Source organism: Cavia porcellus, unplaced genomic scaffold, assembly GCF_034190915.1.
Source record: "Cavia porcellus strain 051 isolate PalLab524CR breed Dunkin Hartley unplaced genomic scaffold, mCavPor4.1 scaffold_16, whole genome shotgun sequence".
Lineage (NCBI taxonomy): Eukaryota > Metazoa > Chordata > Mammalia > Rodentia > Caviidae > Cavia > Cavia porcellus.
In genome coordinates, this window is record NW_026947499.1 from 2,213,580 (window position 1) to 2,234,388 (window position 20,809).

The following is a 20,809-nucleotide window of genomic DNA, read 5'->3' on the forward strand; positions in this document are numbered from 1 at the left end:
ACGTGCCTGGGTCACGAGTCCCATCTCATCCATCGAGAGAGCCCCAGGCCGGTGCCTCCTGCATGGATCTCTGATCACTTTCCCTGTGCTCACAGAGGGGAGGTGGGCGCCTGCTGCCCCGTGAACTGCCAGCGCTTTCCTCATGCTGGCCCGAGAGGAGCCTCCCAGGGGCTCTGAGCGTGCTTCTCCTTAGGGTCTGCACTGTCACGTCCATCCACAAGCAGCCTGTCTTGAAAAAGGGCAGGACCTGGGGCTCGTCTCTCCGTCACGTCTGTCTTACGTGACTCTGTTTTGGGTGTCTATTTGCAGGGTGATTTTTACTGAACATTCAGAAGGAATTTTTTTCCTTGTTCCAGTGAGTGCTGAGCAGAATTTGGACACAGATCTGATCCTTAATTGCTTTCAGGTGGAGTCTGTTCTCTCTTAAGACTTGCAGGATTTTTCTTTTGCAGTTCACGTGAGGATGCTGCGGATGTGACCCGAGTCCAGTGCAGGTCCACAGTGGGATGCAGCTGCGTATCTACGACTTGGCACAGGTAGACACGCGTGCGCTGGTGACGGCCCCAGGTACGGATGGAAACCTAGGAAGACCACTCGGCACAGACGCAGGCTGCTTGCGTGTGCTGGCTTGGCTGTCTGCCTGCCGTGGTTGCTGAGGTCTCACACAGGTGCCTTCTGCAGCGTGGGGACCCCACCCGTGAGAATCTCCAAAGCGCGTTAAGAGAAGGTGCTTTAGATGGCAGTGTGTGAGCCTTTCATGATGTAAGTCCCCCAGCTCGATAGTTCTCAAAATTGTCTTATTTCTTTAACCTGTTTTCCAATCTGTTCTCTCTTTTGTGAGCTCGTCTTTTTGCCTGGATTTTAGGAAAAGTCTTCCAGTTTCTAGTCATACGGTTGTGGTTTTGTTTGTTTGTTTTTGGTCTCTTTTGAGGCAGGATTTCATTACATGGTTCAGGCTGGCTTTGAACTTGGCTGGCTCCAAACTCAGGGAGATTCTCTTGCCTCAGCCTCCCGATTGCCGGGATCACAGGCATGGGCCTTTGTGTTTGTCTTTAAAGTTTCTTTCTGTTAGTTTCCTTTTTGAGACAGAGCCTTGCTTTGTGGTCCGGGGTGACCTTGCACTCACCATACAGCCCGGGCTGGCCTCAGATGCCTGGCAATGCTCCTGCCTCAGCCTCCTGAGTGCTGAGATCACAGGAGTCACCTCCACAGCCCACCTTTGCCTTTCCAGGTTCAGAGCGCTGGGTACCTGGTTGTCTCTGTGCTCGGCTTGTGTCCTAGTGTAGCTGCTTCACAGTGACAGTGACAGTTTCCTGGCTGCGCCCCTTTCCGCCAGATGTTTCTGCTTCTTGGCTTTCTAACCACAGCTCTGTCTGGGTGCTTCCTTCACCACCTGGAGCAGGTGCCAAGTTTCCGGGTGCCCAGCTGATTACTGTTAGACCTCAGACACCTGAGATCGCCAGTTTGGGCAGCAGACGAGGTCCTGCTTTCCTGGGCGGCCTCCTGAGATTCCCCGGTGTCCAGTGATGCTGTGCATTTTCCTTGGGCCGGTCAGCACAGGTCAGTGGGTGGAGAAAAAAGTGAAGCGGGGGATTAGTGGGGGAACTGGTCCCACTGTCTGCTCCTCCTCAGCACCCTCCTCTCCCTGCCCCTCCCATGCACGGTGGGTGCCTGCAGCCCCCTCCCGGCCCCTCTGGGGAGCAAATCCGGGTGCCGCTCATGCTGGTCCCGGGCAGGAAGGTTAGCTCTGCTGGCCCAGGCCACACAGCTCCGAGAATGCAGGTGCGGGAGGGCTCTGTCTCGGTCTCTGTCTCTGTCTCTGTCTCTCCTCTCTGCTCTCACCATTGTGTGAGCTATTTCTGCTTCTCATTAAACTGCTCCCCATGAAGAGGAACCTCCTGCGTTATCGGGGTGCCCGTGAATGCCCTGCAGCGCTGGCCCTGAGGTGGCACAGGCCCTGCTTGGAAGGTGCCAGCAGCCCCTGGTTTGGGACAGCAAGAGGGACGGGTCTTTCCTCGAGCAAGGCCCTCCACGCGGGGTCTGCCTTGGCCACTGAGACCCAGGACCTCACCTGGGCCTTGAAACACGCGTTCACTCCAAGTTCAAATCCAGATACCGGCAGGGAGCGTCCTTCCGGCCCCCGCACCACCTTGTCCTTCGTGGACACACAGTGTCCCTGCTCCAGCCTCTGCGGGTGCCAAGCTGGGGGCTCACAGACTGCTCCCCAGTCGGACTGGGCTGGCCTTTGATGAGTAGAGGACAGTGAGCCCCTGCTGAGTGACCCCCGAGGTTGAGTCACAAAAGGCCTGCATGGCCAGCAGCGGTGGCGCACACCTGTAACCTCGGCACCTGGGGAGGCTGAGCGGGAGGGCCGAAAGTTCAAGGCCAGCCTGGCCAACTTAGTGATTTAGCAAGAGCTTGCCTGAAAATTAGAAATTAAACAAGGAGTAGGGATGTAGCTCAGTGCAAATGTCCTGGGTTCAATCCCAGCAACACACACGCATGCACACACACTCACAGAGGCTCAAGGCTTAATGTGGCTCCAGTTCACTGCCCACCTGGCCATCTTGCTCTGCCTTGGAAGCTGTGATGTAGGGAGCCATGCAGCCACTCTGTGACCATGAAGTATTGGGGAGCTGTGGGGAGCCGTGGGAAGTGCAGTGATCAAATTCACCTGGCCTGAATGTTGGGTTCTGAACAGAACCAATAGGCAGAGCTGCTGCTGAGGGTCCGGGCCATGGGAAGAGACCCTGTGAGAGACCATGGAGACCCTTGAGGTTTGTGAGGTACTGTGTGGGGATGTGTATTGGGCAGAAGATGGGTCAGAGGCCAGGCGCCCTCCTCCGCCTACCCCATCGCCTGGTGGCCAATCTCATGACCCGCTGAGCCCTGGCTTCCAGTGTGAAGACTGGGCTCAGGCCGTGTCCCACCTCTCAGTAGAACTATCCCCACATGCCCCGTTGTAGAGGGAGAGACCAGCGTGCCCAGCGGCAGCCCCCTCCTCCTCCAGGCGGGGCCTCACAGCCTGCCTCAGTGCGGTGGGGGCTGGGCCTGAGATGGAGGGGGCCATATTGGTCACCAGAGTTGCTTGGGGTGGAGTCTGGGTGGCCACCGGGGTCCCTGGGACACCAGCGGCTCCTGGCTTCACGGGAAGCTGGTGGCCCTCCCTCCCTGTGCCCTGGAGATGGCCATGCCTCAGCCTCAGAGAGCGCTCACAGTGGAAACCATCCTGACCCGTGGGTGCCCCGTCCCACACAGCTGTCCTTAACACGCAGGGATTCGTGCCCCCCGCTGCTTCCCCCTCTGCCTTCAGCCCTGGGCAGCCTCTCCACAACAGTGGTGAATCCTGGGGGGCAGAGCCCTAAGTTCCACAGCCTTTGGGTGCTGTGTGGCTGAGATTCACCCCCAGAAGTTTGCGTGCTGGACTTCAGAAGCTTCGGGCAATGCTGCAGAGCAGGCAGCTGGGCGCGGGCACCTGTCTGCCATCCTAGCAGCTGGGCAGCTGAGGCTGCAGGACCGCTGTGAGCAGGAGCTCAGCCTGAGCCACACAGCACGGAGACCCTGAAAAAGCAAACATGCAATCAGTCATTTTGATACCAATTAGATGTCAAAAGGGTGCTAGCTTAGGTACACTGCATTCAATAAAACATTAGGTCAGATTTCTTTTCTTTTCTTTTTTCTTTCTTTTTTTTTTTTTTTTTTGGTCCTTTTGAGACAGCATCTCACTATGCAGTTCAGGCTGGCCTTGAGCTTGTTTTTTAGCCCAGGCTGGTCTGGAACTGGCAACAATCCACCTGCCTCAGCCTCCCGAGTGCTTGGATTACAGGAGTGAACCAGCACGCCTTTTTTTCCCGTAACATTTTAGCATGGCTTCAGGAAATGTGAGCTTGCACACGGGGTCACAGTCCCTTCTCAGCGGGCAGCCATGCAAGGGTTGGAATCTGAGCCTTGGTCCCATGCAGTTCTGCTTAGGACAGGCAGGGTCTCTGCCCTGCCAGGATTTCTGGGTTATTGGAAGCAGCACCTCTTATCAAGGGTTCACCCAAGATAGCAGTAGACTAAACCAGACTGGTTAGAGGGAGCTGGCACAGCTTTCCGGGGTGCTTGTGGGGTGCCGGGGGGGTGAAAAAACAGAGCCACGAGCTCTCCCCCGCCCCCCGCTGCTCCTGTCCCCCGCTGTTGGCCTGATCAGCTCCAGAAAGGGTGGGTGGAGCTAGGTCTGCCTTCTTTGTCATTTTCCATTAATTAAGTTTATTAGAACATTGTAGGGACACATAATGATCACATTCATCACAGGGAGTTTGTACCTGTACCTGATTTATCTATGTAGCCCGGGTGGCCTCAAAACCAGGGATCCTCCTGCCTCAGCCTCCCAAGCGCTGGGGTTAGAGATGCGTACCACCAGGCCTGTGTGCACGATCTTCTTGATTCTTTTTTTCCCCATTCCCCTTCCCTCCCTCCAACCCCTCCGGGTGCACCCACTGGAGCTGGAAGGGCTCCAGTTTAGTTTCTTTATGCCTGAGTAGTCCAAAAAGCCCCACACCTTCTTTATCCGTCCGTCAGCTGATGGGCTCTTGGGCTGTTTCCAAGACTAATGATCACAAACTGTAAGGCCTTCATTCTCCACGTCACCCCGTGGGATCAGGGGCAGTGGGTGTGCCCTGCATGACCATCAGCATTTGAGTAATGCTAAGTCAAGACCATATAGCGTCAGATGCGTTGGTTGGTTCCCTAAAAGGCAGCACTGGGAATAGGAATTCTGAGGTGCCTTAGGTGCCGGCTGTCATGAGAGTCCAGTGCCAGCTGGCACGGGCGCCCCAGCCCGGTGCCACCTCCTTGCTGTCCACACAAAGGTGCTCCTGAATGTCGTAGTTCAGGACTAGCCAGGTGATCACTTCTTATACAAATGTTCAATTCTCGGAGTCTCATATTCACGAGAGGTGCGGTTACGTTTTGTGTAATAACTTGGTTTCTGTGAAGGCAGACATACCCCGAAACCCAATCAAAGACTTCGCTAACGCCTGGAGAGGGTGGGTGGCCGTGGGTTGTGATGCACATGGAAAACGATGGGTGGGGGCACCCCAACCCGCTCCTCGGGCCCCTCAGGCCCAGCCAGAGTGGCCTGGGAGGGTCAGGGAATAGCTGAGTACTGCCCTCAGGGCGCCCAGCACTCCCAGCACAAGGCCACGGCCTCCTGCAGCCCGTGGCGCCCAGGCGCATCCCTGGGGAGAGAGGGGAAAGGTTTTGGGTTGGTTGGAATTCAATTCTCCTTCCTGAAGGTAAAATCTTCAGGAAAAATCTTTCCAGTGACAGGAAAAAAACAACAAAAATTCTATTTTTTATACCACCTGAATTTGGAAATTGAAATCACCCAGACAAAAGTTTTCCTATTTTTAAGTATTTTGAGATTTTTTTAAAATTTGGAAGCCCGTTTGCTTTTATCACAGTCATTTGAGAGGAAGCTAAAGATTCTAGAAACATCTCTGTCATCATGCAGAGAGTAAGCGGTGAGTCGGGCGCTGTGCGTGCTGTGCCGTTTCTGATCTCTGCCCGCCTCTCCCCTGCAGCTCTCCTGCCTCATGTGTTAATCCGATCAGACTGGGAAATGCCTGACCCCACTGCTGCTGGTCCTCGGGGCTTATGGGAATTCAGGGCCAGCTGTAATCTGATTTTATCTTCCCAGTATGAAGCTGCCCCACCAGCAAACCCTTCCTCCCCCCAGTAGGAATTCAGAGAGCACCCAGGGGAGCAGAGCTGTTCGCTAAAGAGCCAGGGAATCCCCAGTCCATGCAGGAGTGCGCTCTGCTGATCCAGGACTCTCCACAGGGGTCTGTCCTCCCGGGAAATGGACGGGCCACCTGCCTGTTGCATCCATTTGCTCTGATCTCTTTGATGTTTTGAGACAAAGTCTTACCACGTAGCCCAGGCTGACTGCAAACTCACAGAGATCCTCCTGCCTCAGCCTCCTGAGCGCTGGGATCACAGTGTGCACCACCACGCCTGGCTCTTGGTCTTTCTCTTGATCAGTTGGCCGGTGCTGATTGTTTTGTGTCTTGGACTGAAGTCTACCCTAAGCAGAACCTGGGACAAGGGTCTGGGGACAGGTGATTTATTGTGCAGTTATTTCATGTTGGTCCTGGGGAAGGCGGGCAGGTCACAGAGCCCTGGCGGGCATGGCCGGGGTGAAGGGTGTCCTTTCTCAGGTCTGTGTCCTGTCACACCTCAGAGCGTGCTAATGGAGGCTTTGCAGATGTAATTAATGAAGATAACTAACCACACAGGGTTAGTGTGGCCCTGAAATCCAAGGCCAGGGGTCCCTGTAGGAGGAGTGAAGGGGACACAGAGAGACACTTGGGGTGGACGGAAGTGGGGAGGAGCAGCCACGGCCTCGGAGCCGGGGCCTGCAGGGGCCTTGGACTCTGCAGTGTGATCTTCATCTGTCTCTGGAGGGAGCGCCCAGGAGAGGCCGGGTTCCCGGTGTCCCCCAGTTTGTCCCCGGCAACTGCAGAGTGAATGCAGCAGTGTTTTCCAACATGGCTGACAGAGTGTCCCCTCCGTGACTGACGTCCAGCTGCCAAGGTGGTGTCCCTGGCGAGAACTGGGGTGGCACTCTCACCAGGACCCTGCAAGCTGGTGCACAGGCTGCAGCTTGGGTGGGGGGTCTGGACCCCGCCCGGGGAGCCTGCACACCAGGAGGATCGCATGGCGCTACCACAAGACACTTAGCTGCCAAAGGTGAGAGCGAGTCACAGTCCAGCCTCGGGGTCCAGCACCCGGGCGTGGTGAGGCTGGGCAGCTGTGGCCAGGTCTGGACATCTGGGTATAGTCAGGAGACCTGTTCCCACCCTGCGGTCCCCACCTGCCCTGAGAGCTGCTGCGCCTCCCCAGCGAGGGACCCACGAGAGGACCCCGATTCTCCCCTGTGGCATCTTGGTCCCAGGCACTGCTCACGCCTGTGAGCATCTGTTGAGTGACTAGAGAAATGTACGCAGTCCTCTCTGCCACAGCTGTCCTGTCTGCATCCAGGCTTTTCTGTCCCCACAGCACCGAGTCCTCTCTCTGGGCCCAAAGGGACACAAGCCCTCTCCCGTGTCCCCACAGTCTAAGAGACCCGAGCTTTCCTCTCATGGTGCAAGCTGGATTTTATAAAAATCAGTGAAATTCCGAAGCCCTGCAACTCTTTCTCCCAGATGCCCTCTTTGACAGGGGACACACACACACACACACACACACACACACACGCCTCCTGGACAGAGCATTTTGGTCTGCGGGAAATAAATCGACATGTCGTGATTGCCTGGTTCCGGGAAGTGGAATCTCGTGTTCTTGCCTGGAAACCCGGGGTCAGGGCGGTGGACCCTCTTCCTCCTCCCCGTGGCCGAGCAGGCCAGGGCTCCTCTCCTCTCTGGGCTTCCTGCCCTTACCCCCTCCACAGTCCTGCTCTCCATGCCTGTCTGTCCTCTCCATGATGGTGCCACTCTAGGATGGCCCTTCTGGCTCAGCTTGGGCACTCCGATGGTCGTGGCACAGGCCAAAGGGCACAGCGGTGGAGGGCTGGGCCTCAATACCAGGGGAGGCCTGCTGCCCTCCCCTGCCCGAGTCACCGATGCACACCTTCTGTCATTATGGGACACAGAGGTCCCTGGCTTGGGCTAACGGAGGACGGGCCAGCGGTTGGTGCATGGTGTCCTTGGGGAGCGTGGCCCAAATGGTACCGACAGGAACCCCCCAGGCAGGAGAAGGAGCCGTCCCTGGGGTGGTGGGGGTGGGGAAATGGCAGGGCCAGTGAAGGCCTGAGCGGTTTCTCCTCGGGATCATGAAAACACTCCCAGTGGAAGAGACCAGAAATGCACAACTTGTCAGAAAAACATCGAATTGGATGCTGTCCACGGGTCTTTCATTAATTTATTTTCCCAGTGCTGGGGCCTGAGCCCAGGACCTTCCACAGGCAGTTTAATTTTTTTTAATTTTGAGGCAAGGTTTCACTCCGTTTTCTAGGCAGAGCTGGCACATGTGACCCTCCTGCCTCAGCCTCCTAGAGTGCTGAGATCACAGGCACGTGCCATCAGCCTGATGTCCGCGGGTCAGTTTTATGTGGACATCTCACTAAAACTGTTGGCGAACCAAACCAAACCGTAGCTCTTTCCTTCTGCCAAAAACTGCTCCCTGCCAGTGGGGGGCCACACTCTCCCTGAACGCTGGCCGGACTGCAGGGACAAATGTTCTCAGGGTGACGGTCACCCCTTCCCAGGGACAGACCCTGCTGGCCTCCAGCCGCCTTCTTTCCCAGCACCCACCAGATGACAGCAGAGCATCCCGGAAGTTGCTGGGCTGGCGGCTCGGGCACCCTGCTCGGTCCAGCGGAATCAGGCACCCTTGTGCCAGGGCCAGCATCCTGCCTGTCCTGAGCGCTCCTACAGGTGACCACCGGAACATGACCCAGGGTCCCCCTTCTGGACCCAGCACAACACCAGGGCACGGTGGTAACAAATGCCACCTTTCTCCTCAGCCTGAGTTTATGTCTTCAGCAGATTGCATGTCAGGGTGGGGAGGGGGACCCCGGAAGGAAGAGACACCCCAAGACACACTGCGTGGGGAGCCGTGGAAGCATTTTAATGACAACAGGCATCACAGGTGTAAATAAATACCTCCTTTGCGTCTCGAGCAGGTGCTACAAATACCTGCTTAAAAGGTCCAGCCACGATTACACGGCTCTGAGGACCTTCTCTCAGCCACCGATTTTAGTAATAAAAACGGTAAAAACAGTGACCACCCCTGGCGTCTCTGCCCCTCCTGCTGGACCCCCGGGTCCCTGTGTCTCTCTCTGTCCACCCCCACAGCACTGCCCAGCGGCTGTAAGCTGCTCGAGGTTGCACCTCTCACAAACTCGGTCTCACCTGGACTCGTCTCTGCCCTTGTGGTGGAGCATTGCAGCCCACAGAGTATGCAAAACTGCTTAGGTCCCCCCAAAACACCTCTGACCCGGCTTGCTCCTGGGCACTGCCACTCCTGGAGTTGACTATGCCCTGCCTGGGTTCCTCTGGGGACGGAGGGAGCCCTGTGTGTCCAGGAGGCCGAGCTGGGCCACCATCGGCCAGCCGTGTCCAGCAAGGGCCCCCCCACCCTGACCGTGACCCTGGGGTGGGGGTGGGGCTGCTCCCTGTCCTTGTAAAAAACCGCCACATACCATAAAAGCTGGCAAGACATAGAAAAACATTAAGATCACAACGGAATGGTTAATCGGCATTGTTTCTTAAAAAACCATCTAATGAATAGAATATAATTTATATCTCATTTAGGAAAAATATACCACTTGGTCCTCAGAAATAAACATTAAATGTAAACCAGATGGAAGCCGAGGCCACAGGGAGGCCACACGGGGACAGAAGCGATTATCCGGTGACAGGAAGCGTCTCTCTAGGTCCCCCCGAGAGGCCTCGGGCATCCGGAGGGTCCCCGGGTCAGCGGCCACAGGGTCCTCAGAACAGCGGCCTCGAACTCCAACAGAAAATGTCTCTACTCCGTCCCTACTGTCATACGTTGTCCTTTATAGAAATATAAGCAGATCATTTGTGGTCTTTTTCTGTTTTTTTTTTTTTTTTTTTTTTTTTTTTAACAGATAATTTTTGGTAGCTGTATTAGGTGCTGATTCGTAAAATAGCCTTCCTGATTCTGCCTTGTGCAGGTCGCCTTTGCATTCCCGCCCGGCCACAGCAGAGCAGGCGGCTTGGGAAACTGTCCACCGCCACTGCGGGAGCCCTCCATGCCACCGCACCCCCTCCCGGTTTCCGGACCTGTGACATCCAGGCCGGTGCGCGACCCGGCCCGGCTGGGGTCCACACCTTCTGGGGAACCTTCCCAGGCAGTCTCTGAGTTCTCTAGGACGCCCATGCCCAGGTCTCCACACCCCACTCACTGGGCCCCCAGGATGGAGCTGGCTGAGGCACAGCTGCCATCCGGGGGGATGACGGGGAAGGTGGCGAATTTGACCCTCTTCCTCCTGGAGGCGGGTGAGCGCGGCGGCTCCTGCTGGGGGCCCCTGTCCACCGCCCAGTGCACCTGGCCGAGCACCTGCTGCTGGGCGCTGCCCCTGCCAACGAGCAGCTGGTCACTCTCCTTGCAGCCCCCGGGGCCGTGGTCTATGACAGTTGTGTGCTCGTCCTGGGGTGGTGTGGGGTCCCCTGAACTCTCCAGGAGCTCAGCATCATTACCCAGCCACACCCAGTCGTGCGAGTGGGTCACAGCGGCCTGGCCCTCCAGGGGCACCCGCTTCTGCCGGAACTTCAGGGCAAACGTGGCGCAGTTGATGAGGAAGACGAGGATGGCCAGGCAGAAGACACCCAGCAGGGCGTACATGCCGATCTCCAGGTCACTCAGGCCGTGCACCGCAGGCGCCAGGCGGTCGCTGTCCTGCAGCCCGGCGCTGGCCCTCGGGAGGTCCACGCGTGCGGGGAAGTTGGCAAAGTCGATGGGGATGGTCTGCAGCGGCTCCTCCCCGGGCGGCCGGGCCCCGTTCAGCGGGCTGCTCTTCACCACCCTGTTGTCCAGCAGCGCCTTGGCCGTGGTCGTGGCCCTCCCCAGCGCCCCTTCCTCTCGCTCCCCTGCCGAGCCACTCTGCAGGCGACCTTCCTGGCCCGTCTGCCTGCGGTCACTGGTGTGGTTCTCGATCTCCTCCTCCTCCTCCCTGTCAGTGTCCCCCGTAGGGCTGGCATCTGCATCGCTCTGTCCGAACTTGACCCTGACGTTGCCGAAGCCCACGGCCAGCACGCTTTTGCGCTTGGATTTCTGGCAGGACTCAGCAATGCTCAGGTCCACGCGGACTAGCGGGCCCTGGCCTTCCCCTTCAGCCACCACGATGGGCCACCAGGGAGAGTGTGATGGGGGCGTGGACACGACAGCCTCATCCAGGGAGGTGGCGGCCAGGGAGAAGTCCTTGCTGTCGTAGATGTCCAGGGGGGTCACCGAGCCGTCGCTGAACTGCAGCCAGGTGCTGATCACGGCTTCCTGCATGGAGAGAGGCAGTTAGGACCAGCCCGACGGAGACCTTCTCAAAGAGCCCCTGCGGGAGTAGGACCCAGAGGAACTGTGCGGGACCCCAAATCAGACCCAGCGGTCCATGCATCGGACAAAGGAAGCTGGTTTTACATCGAGGTCAGAAAAATCATCTGAAGGTCTGGCACAGCTCTTATCAGGAAAGCAAACAGGTGCACAGAGAACCAATCCAAGAAGGAAGGGGCCCCGTCCCCCGTGGATTAGTGCCCTTGGCCAGGTCTGTGAGGATGAAGGTTGGGGCTACACAGAGCTGGAGAGGGGCTCAGACTTAAGGGCTTCGAAAAGGAAACTCTGCCTTCTCTCAGAGAGAGAAAGCAAGCGTAATCTGCTCCTGGCCTGGCCCCACCACGACCCCTGTGTGTCCCATGCCATGTCCTCGTCTGTGAAGTCATCAGAAGAAAACATGAAGCTCAGGCTGGTAGAAGGCACCAGGTTTATCGAAAAGACCTGCCCTGGTGCTCCTGGAGCCACAAGGCTACATGGAGTCCCCACCGTGGGGACAGCACAGGGGTCCGAGAACTCCCCGTCCCCACCCTCTAGGCCTGGCCAGGTCTGAGCCAGCCCCGGTGTCCCCTGCCCCACATCCCCTGTCAGTGACGGCGAGCACAGAGCCACGGGTGGCACAGGTTCCCAGGGCTGTGGACACTCCAGCTGCCTCCTGACTGAGTTGGGGACTCGCCTGGGTGGGCACAGTGGGCAGTAGCGCCTCAGCACCAAGGACAGCGCCAGAGGGTCCTGGAGCGCACGGAGGTCACCCTACTTTGGTTTTCCTGGTTGTACCCCAGGCTGCCCCCGACTCCTAGCCACCCTCCCATCTCAACTCCCTAATGCTAGGCTGCCAGGTGTGTGCTGCACGCCTGGCACCAGCATTCACACAGGACGGGCTCTGCCTCTCCACGAGAGGCTGCAGACGCTCCACGGGCCAGGGCCCTGCTCCCAGCCACAGTGCCCGAGACCCCAGGCGGCCGTCACGAGGGCCCAGTGCTCAGCCCGGCACAGGATGGCAGTGACCCTGCAGTGTCCTCCCTGCCCTGCGTCTTGCACCACAGATCTGTCTGTCTTCGGCCCTGCAGCTGCAGCCACAGATGCAGCAAGGAACTCCCCTCCTGGAGGCCACGTGGAGCGGCCATGCTGCATGGCCTGGGTGGGCCTGGGGTACAGCGGTGCCCCAGAGGTAACCGCACACTTGACCTCAGGCTGATGTCACGCACTCCCGAAGGACACAGCTGGCCCCGCTCGGGCACACACGGAAAACCACAGCAGGCTGCGTGGGGAGCACTCGGTGGACGAGCGTGGTGGACCCAGGCCTCTCCCCCACCAGGTGGGCAGCGTCCACATGGGTCAGGAGGGACTCACGCAGGAAGGGAGCGGCCTGAGGGCCAGACCACAGGAGACCAAAGAAATGGGCGAGGGCAGCAGCCCAGGAAATAACACAGCGAGGAGGAAAAGCAGAGCATGGAGCTCGGGAGGAATGGACAGAGGGAGGGAAGACAGGAAGCCACAGTGAGTCTCCAAAGCCCTGAATTATGGAGCCACAAAGGAATGGCACCGCGTGGGCACCTGGATCCAGCTGCACCTGATGCAGGTGCAGATGATGGGGACTGAGAGGCTCTGCTTGGTGTTTAGGCCAGCCAGGCTGCGTCTTTCTTGCTTGGAATAGAAGCTCCTACTGCCACATAGTGGCTCTGAGGAGGGAGGGAGATTTTTACCGAAATCTGAGCACGGGGTTGACTTAAGGCTTCCTCCTCACTGAGACACAACCCCAGACACGCGACTTGAGGAGGAGAAGTTTGCTGTGATCTGTGGTCAGCGGGCTCCGCCGCAGCAGCAAGACCCGGAGGAAGGGCCTGGCGGAGCAGAGCTGCTCACGGCATGGGGCACAGAGAGGGGGGAGGAGCCGGCAGGGGGAGGAGCCCTCCAGGCCACGCCTCTCCCTGCCAGACCCCGCCCCCAACAGGAAGTCAGCCACAACCCCTGAGCCAATCATTTTCCAAGAACCCCACTGCTGGGCACACCGGGCTTTTGCATCACTGTTGATCTCAGTGTAATAGGGTAGCATCTTCCGTGAGCTCCTACACATCTGACGGTGCAGGCCAACACTTTCTCTTTTTGCCGGGGGCCTAGGAATCAGCACTCTCCAGGAGCGCCCTTCAGTGCAGCTGAGGAAGAACCATCGCCCTAATGCCTGCTGCCCCCTCCTCAGGCACAGCCAGCCCTCCAGCCTGGGCCGAGCTGGCTCTGGTCCCCCCGGAGCAGCCTGAGCTGCCTCTGTCCCCCTGCGGCCCAGCCAGTGACCCAGCCCCCCATCCTATCCCCCGCCCGACCCTGCCCGGGCAGCCCACACCGTGCTGGAGCCCTCGCCTCAGGCTCAGCTTGGGGAGCCACAGCTGAGACCCGGCTGAGGCTCCTGCCCTTGTCTCCATCTGCAGGGAGGACGAGTCCCACTAGGCCCTTTCTGTGCCCAGACCCTGCCCCACTGCCAGGCAGCCCCCCCAGATCATTTCTCCACCCTCGGCCTCTCCGGAAGGGCCCGGCTCTGGGGGCACCCGCACAGTCGCCTGGCATCCTCAGCCTTGGTGTTTCAGGGAGGGAGACATCGGGAGCAGTGACCGTGCTCAGAGGCTGAGCTGAGACACCGCTAACCCGAGTGAGCAGGGCCTGAAGCTGCCTTTCCCGGGAACTAACTGTCCTCACTCCCTCCGGATGGAGGAGGAAGCTACCGGGAAGGGACTCGGAGGGGCAGAGGAGGGCAGAGGCTGGGATGGCCGTGGGCTTCCTGGACCCATCACGTGCTGCCCCGCTGCAAGACTGCTGCCCAGCTGGCCCTCCTGGGACCCCGAGACCGGCGGTCGCCAGCCCACGAGTGCATCCCTACCTCGGTGAGAAGCCCGAGCGGCCCTGCTGGCCAGGATGACCCCGGGAAGCCCTGCCCGGCACTGACCCTGCTGACCACCCGCTGATGGAGACAGAGGTGCAACGTGGATGCCCCCCGCCGTCCTCTACTCCCCTCTGTCTGTGCTTTCTAAACCAGAAAACTCTGCTCGGGCTTCTGTGTCCCGGGACAGCCGAGCACGGTGTGTGTGCCGGGCGGGGCCATCTGCTGGGCTCGAGGCTGGGCACGCAGTGAGGTGAGGGTGAGGACGATGTCCCTCAAAAGTGCTGTGGTCTGGGGGGGGGCGACTCCCACTCACCACAGGGACCACCGAGGCACAGGAGGCACAACAGGAAGTTGGAGGCCACCAGGCCAGTGCCATGGGTGATGGGGGAGGCTGGAGTGGGAATGGGGCCACAGTGGGCAGCTTCCAGAGGCTCCCACTCCACAGCCACTCCACAACAGGGCAGGGCCAGGTGCACAGAGCAAGGCTCTAAAAAGTGGTCTGGTCACATGTTGGGCTCCTCTGACCTGAGCGTCAAAGCTCAGTGTGGTCTGAAGCTGCACAATCGGGGACACTTGTTATGCAGCAGTCACTGCCCGATACACCGCGGGTGCTGAGCACCACTGCTGCAGCTCACATAGCCCTCTGCAGGGGCAAGAGGGCATGTGGGTCCCCAGCCTGCACTGCTGACCCATGCTCTCCCACCACCGCACTTTGGTCCTCTGTGTCCACCCCTTAGCATCCTCCATCTCCAGGAACACAGGCTCACTCTGGCTGAGGTGCCTTGGAGACTGCTGCTCTGTCCAGCCCCTTGTGCCCTGCCTCCAGGACCATCGTCCTCTGGAGCACGCAGACAGGGGCCAGCACGGCTGCCCACTGTGGTCAGGGCCTTGCTGTCATGAGCCCTGCCTGCCCCGGCCCCCCGGTGCCCCACCCATCCCTACGGCCTGGGCACAGGGGACAGCGTGGGACCCTCAGCACGGGGTCCTCACACTGGTGTCTTCTTTTTTAAGGATCAAACCCTGGCCCGGCCCCCTGAGCGCCAGCCCGGCCTCCCTTTAAGCTTTTGTCTTCAGACAAGGTGTCGCTGAGTCACGAAGTCCTGCAGGCTGGGCTGGAACCCGCAATCCTCCTGCTTCAGCCTCCCAAGAGTCATCCTTACAGCCGAGGGGAAGCACAAAGTGCTGCCCACCGGCTACCCGTGCGGGGTGCCAGGCGCCCCTGTGTGGGAGTCCTGGCCCCCACCCCGGCCTCGAGCCTCGGGGGTGCCCTTGGAGGACGAGTACGGAAGGCTGTTGAGCCGGGTGTGGCAGCCCACGCTTGGAATCCCAGCAATTGGGGAGGCTGAGGCAGGAGGAGCACAGGTTCAAGCCCAGACTGGGCATCGGGGTCATTTTGGGAGACCTGTCTCAAAAGGGAAAATGGACAAAGGACAGGGCTGTATCTGCCTGGAGGCCTGGCCTTCCGCCCCAGGACCACCGAAGAAGGACGGCGGGAAGGGAAGAGGAGGAGGGGGCGAAGCCGGCTGCGGGCGGAGGCGGTGGTCAGCAGGTCGTGGCCATGCAGGGCGGGCCAGCGGCCTCCGCAGGACCCTGGGACGCTCAGGGAGGGCTGGGGAGGGGACCGGGTGGCTCTGGGTCACCAAGAGTTCCGGGGAAGCCTCGGCCTGGCCTCTCCCACTCCTGCGGGGACAGCGATGGACCGAGGCAGTGGGACCACCCGTCCTGGGGTGAGGGGGCTGGGTCCGGGGACCCCGGCTGCCCCGCCTGGCCTCCCCCGGGCGTGGCCCTACCTGTTTGGGGGTGCGAAGCAGCTCCTCAGCTGTGGCCACGGCAGCGATGGCCCGGCTGTGCTCCACGTAGGGGTGGAGGGCGACTGACAGCCCGGCCACCAGCTGGACAGCCAGCTCGGTGACCGACACCTTGTCGTCCAGCACGGTGACCGTTTTCTCCGCCAGGATGGAGTCGGACAGCGGGGAGAGGACCTGGGGTGGAAGGATAGAGTGAGACCAGGTCACACCTCACTCAGGCCTTGGAACTTTGCTCACAGACAGCCTTGGGGTTTATGTCCCAGGCCGAGGGGACCACACGCCTATGTCACTACGAACCCCAACCTATTCTGGGTCTTTAGGAGAATCAGCCACCCCTGGTGACTTTACAAATAAACACTATGATCTGTGATGTCTTTAGAAGGGGTGAACCTCAGTCTAGCTGGGGCGCTGGGGTGCAGTGCACAACCTGGCTTACTGTGCATGGTGAACCTGGTGTTGGGATTCATGAGAAGCTGCAAACAGACCCTGCGGCTGGAATTGCATTCTCTGAGTCACAAGTGGAGACCAGAGTGGGAGGAGTCCAGGCCTCCAGCGGAAACACTGTTCCCACCTCCCCTCACAAGCCCAGGATCAGGCCTGAGACGTCCACATGGTATAAGGGCCCAGAGGGGGCCCCTCAGCTGGAGGGACTTGGGTGTTGAGGAAAAGGCCACCTCTACGTGTGCTGAAACCTTGCCACTGGACCCATTCCTTTGAGCCACATATAAGATGTGCAGAGTGTTTGTTGAGTGAATAAACAGTGGGGCCAGCGGAGTGGCCTGGCTCCTACCTGCACGGTCGTCATGCCAACCTCCCTCCCGGCCAGGACGCCGTTCTCCTGCAGCACGGCCACATGGGGCGCCTCCAGCTTCATGAAGTTGGCCACCAGGTGCGTGACGTCGAACTGCCAGTCAGGGCCGAGCAGGTGTCTGGGCTGGGCCCAGTGCCCGGCAGCCTCGGCCACGAACTGCGCCAGGACGCGCACGGTGGCTCGCTGGAACTGCAGCGCACAGCCGCGGCCCCGCCGCTCCTCGTCCTCCTCGTCCTCGCTGTCCTGTGCGGGCCTGCAGGGAGTGCGGAGAGCTGGGGCTCAATCGTCCCGGCTGGGGAAACTGAGGCACGGGGTGCGGTGGTGGCTTGTGCAGCCCACACTGTCGTGCACATGAAACCCTGGGGCTCTCAAGTGCCCCCGTGGACGTGGATCCTGCACCTCACCACCCGGGCCCCCTTCTCCAAGCCTGCTCCCGTTGGTTTTCAGAATGAAGCCCGGGTGCCTGGGCCACGGAGGGAAACAGCCCGGGCGATGCAGGACACAGAGCTCTAGGAAAAAGCAGGACCCTGGCACCCACCCCAGGGGGTAAGGGGCCAGCAGGGCCAGCGCTCGGGGACGGGGACCCAGACTCCTGCGGGGACACCCAGAGGCACAGCGTCCCCGGGCCTCAGCCCCTGCAAACGCTGCTGCCCGGACCAGTGATGGGTGAGCTGCTCCGGGGGCCCCTCACGTTCTGAGTCCTGTGGTGCCCTCACTGGAGGGCAGGCGGCTGTCACTGCTCCAGGACGCAGCCTCCCCCGGGCTCACCTCTTGCCGGCCACAATGGGCACCCGCCACCCCTTAATCTGGCTGAGCTCTGTGTCGGAGACGTCGATCTGCAGGGGCAGCCGCGGTGCCCACACGGTGATCTTCAGCAGGGCGCTCAGGTCCTGGTACGTGAAGTTCACCACCGCGTCCACCTGGCCCTTTATCTCTTTGCCGTTGACAAAGACGTAGTCACAGTGGCCAGAGACCTGCAGAGATGGGCAGAGGGGAGAAGTCACGGGGCCCTAGACAGTCTTTTCTGTCTTTGGGGTGCCGGGAGAGAACCCAGGGCCTTGCGTGCTGGGCGACTGCTCCCACCGAGCCACACCGCCAGCCGCTTGTTTGGAACAGTGCTCAATCCAAGTTCCTCCCAGTGCGGAGCCCGAGAAAAGGGTGCAATTGGTTTAACTCTGAAGCCATTCTGGAAGCAGGGGTGAGGGGGAAGGAGCAGACTGAGGCAGAAGAGAGGGAGAAGCCAGCAGGAAGGGGAGCATCGGAGGGAGCCCGCTGCTCTGGCCAGGGCTTCTCGAGCTTCATGGAGAGCACCGAGCCTGTCCAGCTGCAGGGTGCGGGCCGAGGACGTCTGCAGCTCCTGTCCCTCAGGGGAGGGTCGCCCCAACTGGACAGAAAGCAGGAAACGCCTGGGCCGCGCCTCCCTGATGCCCGCCCGGGATGGTGTCTCTGTGTGTGTTTTTGTGTTCAGTGTGTGAACAGCAGGATCGTCCCTCTGTTCCTTTCCCCGTGTTTCGGGGGTCGTTTCTTTAGGAAGAGGGCAATCCTGACCAGAGAGAGATCAGACGCACGGAGTAAACCAAGGAAACACCTCAAGCATCTGGCTTTTGGGCTCCAATCCTGTCCATCCGGAGGTGATGGCTCCTGGGCTGGACAGGGGGCCGCAGGGAGACGCCTGGGTCTCCGCAGGCGGCACGGGGCTGAGGGACATGGTGGGTGGCAGTGGGAGGGAGCCACGTGTGTGGCTGATGTTGGGTGTCCCTGCAGGACTGTGACAGAGGACGAGAGCATCCGTCCACCTCCCGGGGCCTCGGTGACAGCTACGCACCCTGGGAATTAGACCAGGGCTCTGTTTCCATCGCCCTAATGAACAGGAAACCAAAAGCAGAAGCCACGTTCAGTTACAGGGAGACAGTGTCATCTATCTTGTGTACCCAAGTTCACGGGATTCGGTTTAAATTGGCCCCACATGTCCGTGTCGCTTCTGAAAAATGCAACATTTTGAAGGCAAAACCCCATCACATTCATCTTCAGAACTCCTGGTTCCGTACACAGCTGCTCACAGAGCGGGCGCTCAGCAAGGTGGGCATCGGGTGGATGAACAGGTGGGTGGGCAGACAGACAGGAGGTGGATGGATGGACAGGTAGACAGATGGTCCAAGCGATGGACAGATGGGTGGATAGAAAGAGGGATGAAAGGATGGAGAAATGGATGGGTGGGCGGATGGATAAACCCAAGGATGGAGGGTTGGAGAGATGTCTATCTCTCCAACCCTCCATCCTTTTGGACAGGTGGATGGATGGACGGATAGATGAGTGGATGGATGGATGGATGTGGATGGATGGATGGATGGACAGATGGACAGATGGATAGATGATGGGAGGATGCTAGGGCAGTCAGATGGACAGGTGGACAGCTGGGTAGATGGGTAGATCCTTTCAGATCTGGACTTGGCAGTGAGACACGGAGGAGACAAAAGCAGCAGAAACTTTGTACGAAATTAATTCGAAAGCTCCCCGAAGCCCTTGGGCAGTTCCTCACAGCTGTTCGGTCCCCGGCTCCTGGGGAGCACATGGACAGCAGCGCCACTGGGGACGCACACCACACAGTGCAGCCTGACGGGTCACTTCCGTCGCACTCTCCACCCGAGCTCCGATGGCTGAGGTGCTTATCTATCCCCTGCTAGGTCCGGTGCTCTGGATGGAGCCGGCTTCCTTCCGTGGCTCTGTGGCCTCAGCCTAACGATAGCGGCACTGAGCTCTGGTGATGGGTCACCCTCCTTCCCCACTTGTGGGCCCACGGATGGCCCACGTGGGACCGGGCCGTCTCCATCTCACGCCTCTGCTGCAGGGGCAGCCGGCGAGGCCGGGCTTTGAGAATTCCCTCGGTCTGCTGGGGGCGCCGGGGTGGGATGTGGGATGGTCTTCTGAGCTCAGTCCAGGGTGTGCAAAACCGTCACTGGGCCAGTTGGCCTGGAAAGCAATTTCAGCCTCGTCCCTGACTCCTTGTTAGGGTGTAAACGCCGGCGGGCTGGGAGGGCATCAGCATAACAGCCGAGCCGAGTGCGATCAGCAATCACTTTAATCAAGGCTGCCATTCACAGACCATTGACTTCTCCTATTTATTAGGTTTCCCAGCCCGACGGGCGGGTGGGAGCGCGGCCTCTGCAGAAATTTATAAATAACGGAGGAGGACGGCGGAGGTGCAAATTTGTCACGCCTGGCAGCGCCACTGTCCCTGCCGCCCCTGAAGGCGGCACAGACGGCTGCGGAGGTCTTGGGACACATTAATCATCAGCCCCCACCAAGTGAGCGGCTCTTCTACTGGAAGACTCTCTTCTAGCAGGACTCTCACTGGACAGTGTCCACCCTACTGTCCTGTCTAAGCAGAGGTCCCCGTCTGGGGACTCCGGCTGCCCCAGCTTGCACCATGGCGCTGTCTGAGGCATAAGTCTGGTCTCCTCCTGCTCCAGGGGCTCCATGCCCATGCATCTCACCCTCTGCCACCCAGAATTCTGTGCTGCTGGCCCAGGCTGTGTGTCGGGGGAGACGCTGCTCTGCTGACCCCTGGCTCTGTGTTCCCTCCCAGCACCCACGAAGTGGTGACGGCTGAGTCCCCAGCTGGCATTCCAGCCTTCGGGTTCCTGACCAACCAGAAATGGAAACCCCAGATGCGAACCAGCAGGTGTCTGTGTGGCCCTAACTGTGTGGGACCCCTGGTTCCCCCATGGCGAGCCAACCTGCACCTGCCCAGCTCTGTGGCACCCTTGGCCCATCAGTCCAGAGCCACCCCGTCATCCGGGACGGTGCCCCTGTGTGCCAGCCATGCCCCACACCCCGGCTCCTGCTGGCTCAGGTCCCACCTGCTCTGCCCACAGCTGGGGGCTCCTCTGTACTCCCAGGAGGCCGTTTCCCGCTCCTGGGAATATTAGCAATGGGCTCCGTGTCCAGCTCACTTCCGAGTTCTGAGGGGCGCTGTGCACTGCCCTGTGAGCTTGTTTCTAGATCTTGTTTCCCTCCGGGCTCTGGTAGGCCGGAGGTGGATTCCTTACTTCTGGGCAGGTTCCTGGCACCAGGGTCACCCTTTCACAGTAGGGTGGTTCATGCCCAGCTCGGGGTTACATCCTTTGAGTGGCATCCCGCCCCAACAATGTGTGAAGCCCGCATGGTGTCCCCAGCCTGTCAACCCAGCTCTCTGGGACGCGGAGGCAGCAGGGCGGGAGGGAGAGACAGAGGAAGGGAGGAGAAAACAGAAGCAGCTAG

The 20,809-nt window shown here is 59.7% G+C and overlaps 2 protein-coding genes across 2 annotated transcripts in view; one reads left to right on the top strand and one right to left on the bottom strand.

The window, feature by feature from the left end:
* Positions 1 to 7,310, top strand: part of Slc15a4 (solute carrier family 15 member 4) — a 44,608-nt gene extending 37,298 nt beyond the window's left edge. The window contains exon 8 of the mRNA XM_063225477.1: positions 453 to 7,310. Within this exon, the coding sequence (XP_063081547.1) occupies positions 453 to 478 (26 nt within the window). The 3' untranslated portion in view covers positions 479 to 7,310. The remainder of the gene's footprint in view (positions 1 to 452) is intronic.
* A 1,282-nt stretch (positions 7,311 to 8,592) lies between these two features.
* Tmem132c (transmembrane protein 132C) overlaps positions 8,593 to 20,809 on the bottom strand; it is a 230,680-nt gene continuing 218,463 nt past the window's right edge. The window contains exons 6-9 of the mRNA XM_013150245.3: positions 17,318 to 17,523; positions 16,529 to 16,802; positions 15,721 to 15,912; positions 8,593 to 11,004 (exon numbers count right to left, since the gene is read on the bottom strand). Coding sequence (XP_013005699.2) covers positions 9,913 to 11,004; positions 15,721 to 15,912; positions 16,529 to 16,802; positions 17,318 to 17,523 — 1,764 coding nt within the window. The 3' untranslated portion in view covers positions 8,593 to 9,912. The remainder of the gene's footprint in view (positions 11,005 to 15,720; positions 15,913 to 16,528; positions 16,803 to 17,317; positions 17,524 to 20,809) is intronic.